General features: G+C 57.2%; 1 protein-coding gene across 1 annotated transcript in view; it reads left to right on the top strand.

Annotated features, from left to right (window-relative positions):
* Positions 1 to 12,117, top strand: part of MEGF8 (multiple EGF like domains 8) — a 54,076-nt gene extending 41,959 nt beyond the window's left edge. Inside the window, exons 31-41 of the mRNA XM_007943131.2 lie at positions 119 to 186; positions 615 to 738; positions 916 to 1,129; positions 1,450 to 1,664; positions 5,250 to 5,457; positions 5,620 to 5,779; positions 6,324 to 6,516; positions 6,931 to 7,101; positions 7,191 to 7,321; positions 7,760 to 7,892; positions 10,849 to 12,117. Of these exons, the coding sequence (XP_007941322.1) occupies positions 119 to 186; positions 615 to 738; positions 916 to 1,129; positions 1,450 to 1,664; positions 5,250 to 5,457; positions 5,620 to 5,779; positions 6,324 to 6,516; positions 6,931 to 7,101; positions 7,191 to 7,321; positions 7,760 to 7,892; positions 10,849 to 12,117 (2,886 nt within the window). The remainder of the gene's footprint in view (positions 1 to 118; positions 187 to 614; positions 739 to 915; positions 1,130 to 1,449; positions 1,665 to 5,249; positions 5,458 to 5,619; positions 5,780 to 6,323; positions 6,517 to 6,930; positions 7,102 to 7,190; positions 7,322 to 7,759; positions 7,893 to 10,848) is intronic.
* The last annotated feature ends 384 nt before the right edge of the window (positions 12,118 to 12,501 follow it).

Here is a 12,501-nt window from a genome sequence, read left to right as displayed (position 1 = left end):
AAGATTATCTTCTGTGTCTGTGTTAATTGGTTTCCCTTTTCTTTGTTGAAGAGGGTCTGTGCAATCCTTCTGCCTAGTCCACCATCTTGCCCCTGAAGTACCTGCCACTTTTCTAAAGTTTGACAAATTCGGACATATGTGCCTCCCAGGATCTGGGTACGGGACTGTGGACCTCCACTGTGGACAGTGGGGAGTGAGGAAAGTTCAAGCAGGGTGGGGAAGGGGTGGGCTTGGGCAGAAGATTCCCTGAGGCTGCTGGGAGAGTCAGAGTGTCGAGGGGCGGCTGCAGGTGGGGCGGGCTGCAGGTGAGGCGGCTGCAAGGAGAAGAAAAGGCTTGAAGTAGACACGGCCACAGGAGTAGGGAGGAGAGGACAGTGAAAGAGAAATTCAGGAGGCGGAAGGTGGCCTCAGTGACTGCAGGGGCAGGAGGGTGTGGGATCTTTCGTCATCAAGTGGGGGTGGGGGAGGAATGGGTTGGGAAAGCTGTGCTGAGTCCACTTTGGGATGTGGGGGGCCTGCAGGAAACTGTCCAAGAGGTACCAGGGAGAGGGGAGGGAGGAGGAGGAGGGGATGAGGCCTGGCAGGGTAGTGAGTCCAGGCCTTATGCTCCCCAGGTTGGGCTGTGGGGGCCCGCCCTGCTCCCCAATGCCTCGCTCCCCCGAGGAGTGCCGACGTCTCCGGACCTGCAGTGAGTGCCTGGCCCGCCATCCCCGAACTCTGCAGCCTGGAGATGGAGAGGTGAGCGCGCTGTCGGGTGCTGAGTGGAGGCCCAGGAGGTCCCTGTCACCAGTGTCTGCCTGCCCCAGGGTCTGAAGAACCACTGAGTTCTTCAGTTGTGATTGGGCGGGAAGAGCTGGGTCAGGGGACATGTTGGGGATCCCTGAGGGCCCTACAGAGCCTGTTTTCCCACACCAGGCATCTGCCCCCCGCTGTAAGTGGTGTACCAACTGCCCTGAAGGTGCCTGCATTGGGCGCAATGGATCGTGCACCTCGGAGAACGACTGTCGGATCAACCAGCGAGAGGTCTTCTGGGCAGGGAACTGCTCTGAGGCTGCGTGTGGGGCCGCTGACTGTGAACAGTGTACACGGGAGGGCAAGTGCATGTGGACACGGCAGTTCAAGAGGACAGGTGACCGCCCAGCTTGGGGGGACTCCTGGGTCCTGGCCAAGGGAGGGGCTTAGGGGGCCTGGTTTGAATGAAGGAAGGACACTGGGGGCCTGGATTCTTTCCTGGGTCTGAGGGAGAAGGATGCTGAGGACCAGGACCCCTGGGTCTGAGGGAGGAGGGGGCTGGGACCTGGACCCCTGACTCCCAGGGAGGAAGGGGCTGGGGGCCTGGACCCCTGGGTCTGAGGGTGGTGGGGGCTGGGGGCCTGGACTCCTGGATCTGAGGGAGGAGGGGCTGGGGGCCTGGGCTGGGTGCTAATCTCTCTGTGCACAACCCCTTAGGGGAGACCCGCCGCATCCTCTCGGTGCAGCCCACGTATGACTGGACGTGCTTCAGCCACTCCCTGCTGAACGTGTCCCCAATGCCGGTGGAGTCATCGCCCCCACTGCCCTGCCCCACGCCTTGTCATCGCCTGCCCAATTGTACCTCCTGCCTGGACTCCAAGGGTGCGGACGGAGGCTGGCAGCACTGTGTCTGGAGCAGCAGCCTCCAGCAGGTACTGCGCCCGGCGTGGGCTGGGCTGGAGCAGGGCCAGGGCTCCCTCCTCTCTGCTGCCAGCACTAACCTTTCTTCTGCACCTCTTCCTCTGTCCCACTTCTCCCTCCCTCTTTCTGGCTCTAGGCCTGCCGCTGTCCTTCCCTATCCCCACGCTTTCACCTTCTTTCCTCCCAATATCTCTTGTTCGTCTTTCTCCCTTCCTGGCCTGTGAATTGCGCCATACTCTGTGTCACCTTCCCAGGCTCCCCAGCCCCAGCCTGCCTCTCTCCAGCTCTTCTTCATGGTCTCCCCTTCTCACCCTGTTCCAGGCCTCTTAATACAATCGCCCTTCCACCTCGCAAATCTTCTCTGCTTCCCTCCTCCATCTCTTGTCTCTGCTTTTGGACTCATTTGGTTGCAAGAAGCAGAAATCCACTTGAGCTAGTTTTATTGTAAGGATTTGGGGACGTTTGATGGGATCTGAGAACAAGAAATACTGCTGCTCTGTCACTCTCAGACCCCATCTCGGCAATTCTCCACTCATCTCCATCTTCTGGTTTCTTTTGGTTTCATCATCGACACACGTAGCCTCAAATGGCAGGCCTTGATGTGAGTCTGTATGACATTCTAGTTCCACCGGCCAGTCATCTTTTCATCACTTAGTTCATATTCTCAAGGAAAGGCTCAGGGTCAGCTCATGGATTCGGCGCAAGGGGAGGCTCACATGGTTCAAACATGGTGGCTCAAGCCCAGCCCTTCCTCTGTGGCTCTGGGGTGCTGAGATGATTCTCTTTTTCTAAAAAATAATATTTTGTTGTGTTTTCAGTGAAGGTTTACACAGCAGTTTAGGTTCCGTGCAACCATTTCTGCACAGATTGTCCAGTGACATTGGTGAACATTCTCAGTAATTTGTTCTCGTTGTTTCACTTCAGTTGATCTGGTTTCCCTGCCCCCTGACATTCATTCTCATCTTTGTTTTAAAGTCATTGTTGATTGTTTGGTCTCAGAGATGAATTATTAAAGATGGAGAGATGATTTCTGTGTGTGTAATCTGGGTGAAAGTTTACAGAGCAAATTCATTTTCCTTCAGCAGTTCATACATGTTTTGTTTCATGACATTACTTGCAACCTCCATAATGTAGCAGCTCTCTTCCCACTTCTTCCCTGTGCTTACCTTTTCTGTGTCCTTCTTTTCTGTGCCTTCCTGCCCTCTGAGCTATCATCTCCCTATTCAGATGCCGCCCTTCTGATCTCCCATGGTTGATTGTTCTAAGGAGTGTACCTACCTGGTGTAATTATTCATTTTAGGCCTTTAGTTTGGCTGGAAGCCACAGGAGTGAGTTCAGTTCCGACCCTGAAGGGTTACTTGGGGGCCATCGGCTCAGGGTAAAGGAGAAGAAGTAATTCTTGCAGAAGTGGGTATGTTCTGGGTGGGCACCATATGTGTCTGTTACAGTCCACCCCTTGACTGCCCAGCACATATTCTTATGTTTCCATAAAATCCATTGCAAATATGCCTCTGTCGATATGTGGCAGACACAAAGACATTCAGCCCACCCTGGTGGGAGATGACATAGATTCCCCACTGCTGTCACTGGACTAGGGCTCTGAGGCTCTGACCCCACTGATGGCCACTCCTTCTCTAATAGTACAAGACTCCACTGAGGTCTGACTGCACCCTGTTTTTTCCCCTTTTGATCAAGATTCATCTGTTGATTCCTTGATCAGAATGTTCAGCAATGGTATTGGCTCAGATTTTTTAGAAAGACTGCTGTTCAGCCCAGACATGACAGGTATGCAGCCCAGACCTGTCACGATGTGGCTCATGGGTGGCCAGATGTTAACCAGTGGTATTGTTCTCAATGGCTTTGGTCTCAGAGCCTGGTCAGGCAGCAGAATACCCTCTTGCCTGGCATGCCCCCTTCCTAACCAAGTAACCAACTAACTAGCTTTCTAACTCTACCTTCCTACCTTCCCTACTAAGTAACTTCTTCCCTAACTTCCTTCCTTCCTTCCTTTTTTCAACAAGTTCTTTACTGGGCACCTTCCTCATCTGGGCACTTGGTTAGGCTCTGTGCACAGGACAGCAGATAAGCTAGGGTCCTGCTCATAGGACTTGGACTCACACATCTCTTCCAGGAACACAGGAAATGCAGTTTAGGGTGTTGGGCGTCATTCCCTTCGTCTGCTAGGGAGGGCACAGCAGATGGTGCTATCCAGGACTGGGGCCTGTTTACCAGCTTCTCTTCCCCTCCCAGATTGCCCCACTGTCTGCCAGTCAGTGCACTAAATTTAGGTCTAGACGCCCAGCCTGGCAGAGAATTTGCCTGTGGCAGTTCAGCAAGTCTCAGCTCATTGCTGCCCCAGCCCTCCGAGGGCTTGGAGCTCTAGCCGCAGCAATCAGGGTTTCTATTTCAGGATTCCTGATTGCACTGCTTTTTCCTAAGTGCTTTCAGACAGACAGCCCAGATTAATTTCTTTCCTCTTACACTTTACTTAAGGCCCAAGCAGTAAATTCAATGCTCTTATCTGCCAGACACGTTCCCAAGAGTCTGGACCTCATTGTCCACATTGTCTGGGTCCTGAGACTAAGAAGTGATGACTCATGAGTTGTGTGTATGGGGCCCCTAGTCAAGGCCTCTTCGACTTCCAGCCTAGGGTGGGGGAGTCCTCGTTGCCTCAGCTGCCAGGTCCACATTTTCCGAAGTGGCCAAGGCTTACAACCCTATTCCTGATAATGGTTTCTGTCTCTCTCAGGGATGGTTTGGTTGTAAGAAAGAGAAATTCCTTTAGCTAGTTAGATGAAGGGCACTCACCACACCAAGATGGTGGTGCCTCATGGAACACAGGGGTGGAAGGTACAGGTGGAACTCACAAAGAACTGGAGATGGAGCCTGGACAGCTGCCTCTCCGTGTGTCCGTCCGTCTGTCTGGGGGCCTGGTTCTCATTTCTGCCTCTCTCCGCATCCCCCTTGTCCTGTTCTCCTCGTTCTCTCCATTTGCTCATCGCGTCCAGTGTTCGCAGTCTCTCCAGCCCAGGTCTGTGTCAGCTTCTACTTTCTTGTTTCTGATTTATTTTTGTTGTTGAAACTATGTACAGCAGAAGTTGTACCAATTCAGCAGTTACTACATGGACAGTTCAGTGACATTCTTCGAGTTGTGCAACCTTCTCACCCTCCTTTTATGCGTTGTTCGTCCCCCGTGAGCATAAACTCACTGCTCCCTAAGGTTCCCGTCCAACATCTCGAGTTGCTGTTGTCAGCTTGACCCCGTGTAGATAGATCGTAAAAGAGCACGGTGCTCAAGGCAGACACTCTTTGCTGGTTAAGCTAAACGCCTGGTTGCTTTCAGGACGACTTCCAGGGATGCTTTTGGTGATCTCCTACTCTCCCTGGCCTCCCTTGCCCGACCCCCAGTCTCGACTCCTAGTTACACATGCTGGAGCGAGGGACCGTGACGTTGCAGCTAGTGCCACCCTGTCCCCTCGGCTTGGTTCTCGCACTCTCGGAGAAGAGAGTGTAGTCTGGGAAGATGTCCAGAATGTCTCTTCTGACGCTCTTCTCTCTGCCTCTCTCCTGCCCCCCAATGTCCCCTCCCACTGCAGTGTCTGAGCCCCTCTTACCTACCCCTGCGATGCATGGCTGGAGGCTGCGGGCGACTGCTCCGAGGCCCCGAGAGCTGCTCCCTGGGCTGTGCTCAGGCCACCCAGTGTGCCCTGTGCCTGCGGCGCCCCCACTGTGGCTGGTGTGCCTGGGGGGGCCAGGATGGTGGCGGCCGCTGCCTGGAGGGGGGACTCAGCGGCCCCCGTGAAGGTGAGGGGGAGGGGGTGGGGTGGATGGAGCTGGGACCTGGTGCAGAGAATGTGGGGAGCTCAGGGGGCTGCCCGGGTGGCTCAGAGGAAGCCGTGGTGAGGACCCTGGGTGGCTGGGGGAGTTCAGAGACCCGCAGGCGAAGCCCTGTATCCCTGGTGCCAGGGCTGACGTGTGGGCGTCCGGGAGCCTCCTGGGCCTTCCTATCCTGTCCCCCTGAGGACGAGTGTGCAAATGGGCACCATGACTGCAATGAGACACAGAACTGCCATGACCGGCCCCACGGCTATGAGTGCAGCTGCAAGACAGGCTACACCATGGACAAGTGAGCCAGCTGGGCAGGGAGGAGGGAATCGGGAAGGGCCAGGCTCACCAGGGGTGTGGGGAGTGGGGAGTCGGGGAGGGACAGGCCCACGAGGGGTGTGGGGAGGGGGGAGTCAGGCCGGGGCAGGCCCACTGGGGGGTGTGGGGAGGGGGAAGTCAGGCCGGGGCAGGCCCACTGGGGGGCGTGGGGAGGAAGTCAAGGATGGGCAGGCCCACTGAGGGGCATGGAGATCCATGAAGGATGCATATATAGACCAAGCAGATGGAAAAGGAATCCAAGGTGTGAGTGGCTAGCTTGGGAGGGGAAGGGATGCTAGGCTAGACAGGGGCAGAGTTCATTCACCAGGGGACCCCTGAGAGGAGAGGGAAAATGTGTTGAACCCTGGAGGGGGCATGCTGGACCCCAGAGGGTGGCAGTGAGGGAACAGACTGGGGGCACGTGAGTAGTGGGGGAAGAGCGTGGTGGGTGATGAGCTCGGCTAGGGGAGTGGGGGCTGCCGTGGTGAGGGCCCGGCAGCGTGCCTGACCCCCGCCCCTGCCCACAGTGTGACGGGGCTCTGCCGCCCCGTGTGTGCCCAGGGCTGTGTGAACGGCTCGTGCGTGGAGCCCGAGCACTGCCGCTGCCACTTCGGCTTTGTTGGCCGGAACTGCTCCACGGAGTGTCGCTGTAACCGCCACAGCGAGTGCGCCGGCGTGGGGGCGCGCGACCACTGCCTGCTCTGCCGCAACCACACTAAGGTGGGTTCTGTTAGGGCCTCGCCCAGGACCCGGATCCTGGCCCCTCAGCCAGCTCTTTCCTTGCCTTTGGCTGGTGCTCAGGCCACAGGTGGGGAGAGGTGGCAGAGGAGCGGTGAGAAGACTTTTGGGGATGCCATCTGGGTTCCTGTCATGGGCAGTGCCCCAGGAAAGGGACGGAGTCAGCCCTGGGCCAGGGAGGGCAGTCATGTGAGGGAGGATTTAGGGTCGTGTGGGAAAGGACTTTCTGAGCTCGGGACTTTGGGCTGTCTCTGGAGGTGGGGCCTAACGCCAGGCAGGCAGGTGTCGCCCAGCCCAGGTGGCTGAGCCCCCTGCCTCTGTGGTGCTCTCAGACCGGCCCTGCTCGCCCTCTCCCGTGACCTCTGACTCCTCTGAGCCCCTGTCCTGTGTCTCCAGGGCAGCCACTGTGAGCAGTGCCTCCCGCTGTTTGTGGGCTCAGCTGTGGGGGGCGGGACCTGCCGGCCCTGCCACGCCTTCTGTCGCGGCAACAGCCACGTCTGCGTCTCCAGGAAGGAACTAGAAATGGCCAGGAGGGAGCCAGAGAAGTACTCACTGGATCCAGAGGAGGTAGAAGCTGGGGTCCCAGACTCCCGGGTCTGAGGGAGGAAGGAGCTGGTCCCTGCCTATTTGCGATCACCCTGTCCTGCCTTGGCCAGATCGAGAACTGGGTGGCCGAGGGCCCCAGTGAAGACGAGGCCGTTTGCGTGAACTGCCAGAATAACAGCTATGGGGACAAATGCGAGAGCTGCCTGCATGGCTACTTCCTCCTGGACGGGAAGTGCACCAAGTGAGGGGGAGCCTGGGACCCTAGCCTTCCCAACTGGGGACCTCTCAGGGAACCCCTGTGCTGGGGCAGGGGAATGAGCGGGCCTCATTCGGGAAGTAGTTTACCTCAGAGGCCCGTGCTGAAACCCAGGCTACAGAGTACCCGGACGGAGACTGGGGGGCAAGAGGGGGAGAGGGGAGTGCCGAGGGAGGAGTCTGCAGGTAACTACCCTCCATCCCCTTCCTCCTGAGTGTGCAGTGAGCTCCGGAGTCAGGCTAACCTGAGTTCACATCCTGACTCTGCCACTTAGTGGCCCTGTGGCCTTGGACTTAACCTCTGTGAGCCTCAGTTTTCCTTTAAGCCAGTTGCACGGACTCAAGCTCACGTGTGCACCGCCCAGCCTCCGTCTCTGCACGTCGTGGGAGCCCTGTAGCCACCGTCCACTTCCCCTTCTTCCAGGTGCCAGTGTAACGGCCACGCGGACACGTGTAACGAGCAGGACGGGACGGGCTGCCCATGCCAGAACAACACGGAGACGGGCACGTGCCAGGGGAGCTCCCCCAGTGACCGCCGGGACTGCTACAAGTACCAGGTGCGGCTGGAGAAGCAAGTTACGGGCTGAGGGGCCCCCACCCCCAAGAGGTCAGATCTGGGATGGTAGGTCAGAACCTACGTGGTTCTGATGTCTGTGGTCTTGGGATCAAGGTCAAGGTCAGTTTGACAGACTGATCCTGAGCCCCAGTCTGTTTTAGGCCCTGGACGGTGATGCTGGGACCCATATATGACCCTTTTCGCCCAGAGGGGCTCTCAGTTTGGTGGGACTATTACAAGTAGTCACAGCTTGAAGTTTGCAAATGCTAGAAAACTCATAGCACCTTAAACAAACAAGGCAATCTACTGGCTCTCAAAACCTTCAGGCATGGCTGGATCCAGGTGTTCACACGGTGGCATGAGAGTCTCTCCTTCCCTGCATCTCGACTCTGCTTTCCTCTGGGTGGGCCTCATTCTCAGACTGTCCCCAGCTGACAGCCCCTGTCTGATGACTTGGGGCTAAGAGGGGATCTCATGTTAGTTCCAATACCCAGGTTCAAATCCCCTTCTCTGCAAAGGTGGCTTCTTGAGCACCTGTCTTCCCCACCTGCCTGGTTGTCATGTTGCCGGCTTGCCTGCCATAGAGGGCATATCTCTCGCTCCCTCCCCAGAGCATATCCCCGCCTGCCCACCCACCTTTCCCTCTCTGGTTCCAAACGAAAGAGAAGCCCCTTAGTGTCGCCCACCTTCTGCAGAAACAGCACACCTGCAGCTGTACAACTCCACCCACATTGGTGAGACTTTGACAAGCCTTAAAGACCAAGGCTTTTAAAAACCCGTTGCTGTTGAATTGATTGCGACTTATAGTGACCCTATGTTGTTGTTGTTGTTATGTTGTTATGACGCCTCCTTGGGTTTCCGAGACAGTATCACTACGGAAGTAGATTGCCCCATCTTCCTTCCAAGGAGTGGCTGGTGGGTTTGAACCGCCAGCCTTCTGGTTAGCAGTCAAGTGCCTCAGGCACTATGCTACCAGAGCTCCTAGTGACCCTATAGAACAGAGTAAAACTGCCCCATAGAATTTCCAAGGCTGTAAATCTTTATGGAAGCAGATTGTGACATCTTTCTCCCCTGGAGCAGCTGGTGGGTTTGAACTGGCAACCTTTTGGTTAGCAGTCAAGTACTTTAACCACTGTACCACCAGGCCTTAATCAAAAAGCAAACCCATTGCTGTGGAATCGATTCTGACTCATAGTGATGCTGTAGGACAAGGTAGAACTGCCCCCTAGAGTTTCCAGTGCTGTAATCTATGGAAGCAGACTGCCATGCCTTTTTCTCACAGGGCAGCTGGTGGGTTCAAACCACCAACCTTTCAGTGAACAGCCCAATGCTTTACCACCAGGCCTTAATTTCCTCCTGGACCAGAATTTTTGCTTTCTTGATGCATAATCAAAAGACCCCTTGGCTTTTGCAAGAAAAGCCCCAGAGATGAAGAAGTCAGACCCCTTGCAACTCTGTTGGTTGGCAGCTCTAAAGAAGCAGTTTCTTTAGCTTCTAATGACATGGCAGCAGTGGCCATTAAACAGGGAGTGCCTGCTAGGTGCCCAGTGGCCCTGAGCTGTGGACATGACAGAGACAACATACACGTGGAAGGCTCTGGAACGCTCATCTGTGCTGGGGCCTTAATGGGGCACAAACATACTAACCCGCTGATAGCCAGAGAGAAACCAAGCTCAGACACATGACCTGCCCCATGTCAGGCAGCCAGTCAGGGTTTGTGGCCTGGGTTGAAGCCTGGTCTCAGCCCAGAGCCCAAGCTGTCTCTAGTGGGCTACAGCAATCATAATAGCTGTCATTCATTCATTCAGCACATTTATTGAGCACCTACTATATGTACTGGGCCCTAGGAGCTCTGGTGGTGTAGGGGTTAAGGTATGTGACTGCTAACCGGAGGGTCAGTGGTTTGAACCCACCAGTCACTCCACAGAAGAAAGGTGAGACAGTCTGCTTCTGTAAAGATTCACAGCCTTGAAAACCCAGTGGGGGTCAGTATGAGTCAGAATTGACTCAATAGCAGTGAGGTTGCTTTTTTTTGGTTTGGTGCCAGGCACTGGGGACACAGCAGGTAACAAAACAGGCAACATGTTCTGTCCTCAAGGTGTTTACATTCTCATGAAAGAGTCATAGAGGCAGCGAACAAGTGAACAAAACCAGATATGCAGTGTGTTAGATGATGATAAATGATGAGGAGAGAAACTGATCAGGAAGGGGGCCAGACGTACTGGGGAGTGGAAGTGTTAGCTGCAGTGGCCACAGAAGGCCTCAGTGTGAAGGTGATACCCGAGTAAAGACAGAATGGAAGCGAGCGTACGAGCATGCAGACATGCGGTGGAGGAACGCTCCGTGCACAGGGCTCGAGGCCAAGGCCCTGAGGTGGGAGCCCACTGCACAGTTAAGCACCAGCAAGGACGGGGAGACTGGCAGAGCCTGTGTGCGGTGCTGTGCACATTGTGTCCATGGTTGTGTGAGCGAGCTGTGGGCCGTGCTCGTGTGCAGAGGAGGGACCTAAGCCCAGCATGGTTCAGTCGCTAGTCCACGGCCACATAGTTGGGGAGGAGGGAGAGCCAGCATTCCAGAGCTCTCACAGCTGTGCCTCTGAGTGTTTTAGAGGCCTCAGCGTCGGGGTGCTGTGTCGCTGGATTGACACCAGGGATAGCATTGCTGCACTGTAGGGTCTGGCAGGAAGGCCTGGGAGGGGAGTCACAAGGAAGTGACTGGGGCACCGGCCTCTTAACGAGCTCAGCCCTGCTGGCGACTCCACCCCTGCCCTGTCTGTTGTTAGGTGCCATCAAATCGGCCCCGACTCATAGCGACCCCTCCTTGGGTTTTTGAGGCGGTATCACTATGGAAGTAGATTGCCCAACCTTCCTTCCGAGGAGTGGCTGGTGGGTTTGAACCGCCAGCCTTCTGGTTAGCAGTCAGGTGCCTCAGGCACTAAGCTCCTGCCCCGTCTGCAGTGTGCCAAGTGCCGGGAGTCGTTCCATGGGAGCCCGCTGGGCGGTCAGCAGTGTTACCGCCTCATCTCAGTGGAGCAGGAATGTTGCCTGGACCCCACATCGCAGACCAACTGCTTTCACGAGCCGAAGCGCCGGGCCCTGGGCCCCGGCCGCACTGTCCTCTTTGGCGTGCAGCCCAAGTTCACCAACGTGGACATCCGCCTGACACTGGACGTGACCTTTGGTGCCGTGGACCTCTATGTCTCCACCTCCTATGACACCTTTGTGGTCCGTGTGGCCCCTGACACTGGTGTCCACACCGTGCACATCCAGCCACCCCCGCCCCCACCACCCCCACCACCCCCTGCTGATGGTGGACCCCGGGGGGCCGGGGATCAGGGCACACTGGGGACCGGGAGTGGACCAGGCACCCCAGTGGAGCCCCGAGTCCGGGAGGTGTGGCCGCGTGGCCTGATCACGTACGTGACCGTGACGGAGCCCTCGGTGGTGCTGGTGGTACGTGGCGTGCGGGACCGGCTGGTCATCACCTACCCGCACGAGCACCATGCCCTCAAGTCAAGCCGCTTCTACCTGCTGCTGCTGGGCGTGGGAGACCCAGGTGGGCCTGGCGCCAACGGCTCGGCCGACTCGCAGGGCCTGCTCTTCTTCCGGCAGGACCAGGCCCACATCGACCTGTTTGTCTTCTTCTCCGTCTTCTTCTCCTGCTTCTTCCTCTTCCTCTCGCTCTGCGTCCTCCTCTGGAAGGCCAAGCAGGCCCTGGACCAGCGGCAGGAGCAGCGCCGGCACCTGCAGGAGATGACCAAGATGGCCAGCCGCCCCTTCGCCAAGGTTACAGTCTGCTTCCCGCCAGACCCTGCCACCTCCACCCCTGCCTGGAAGCCGGCTGGACTCCCACCGCCCGCCTTCCGCCGCTCAGAGCCCTTCCTGGCACCTCTGCTGCTGACAGGGGCTGGTGGGCCCTGGGGACCTGTAGGAGGGGGCTGCTGCCCGCCAGCCCTGCCCGCCACTACCGCTGGCCTGCGAGCCGGGCCCATTACCCTCGAGCCGACGGAGGACGGCATGGCAGGGGTGGCCACGCTGCTGCTCCAGCTGCCAGGCGGGCCCCACGCCCCCAATGGCGCCTGCCTGGGCTCGGCCCTCGTCACCCTGCGGCATAGGCTGCATGAGTACTGTGGAGGGGGCGGGGGGGCGGGGGGCAGTGGGCACGGGGCTGGCGCAGGCCGCAAGGGGCTGTTGAGCCAGGACAACCTCACCAGCATGTCCCTCTGACCCACTGCGGGGTCTCAGCCACAGCAGCCTGGTCCCATGATGGGGCTACCCTGGGGACCCTGGACACTGTTCAGAGACTTCCGGCTCCCTTCCCCCTGGAGGTTCCCAGACAAGGCCTCCATCGTTTTACATTCAACAGTTATTTATTGAACACCTATCATGTGCCAGGCACCGTGGTAGGCATGGGGCAAAGCAGGAACCGAGTCGGCCAGAGTTCCTGATGTCACGGGACTTAGGTTCTGGTGAAGGGAGACAGCACGTGCAGAGGTGGTCGAGTGAGCCCGTTTTAGAGAAGTGCAGGGGACAGCAACAGGATGTGGTCGTCGGACATTGAGAGAAGTTGGGCTTCCGTACTGAGAAGGAACCAGCGTTGGGAGGAGCTGT

This window comes from Orycteropus afer, unplaced genomic scaffold (assembly GCF_000298275.1).
Source record: "Orycteropus afer afer isolate SDZICR_OR568_19922 unplaced genomic scaffold, OryAfe1.0 scaffold00099, whole genome shotgun sequence".
Classification (NCBI taxonomy): domain Eukaryota; kingdom Metazoa; phylum Chordata; class Mammalia; order Tubulidentata; family Orycteropodidae; genus Orycteropus; species Orycteropus afer.
This window is presented reverse-complemented; position numbering and strand designations above follow the sequence as displayed.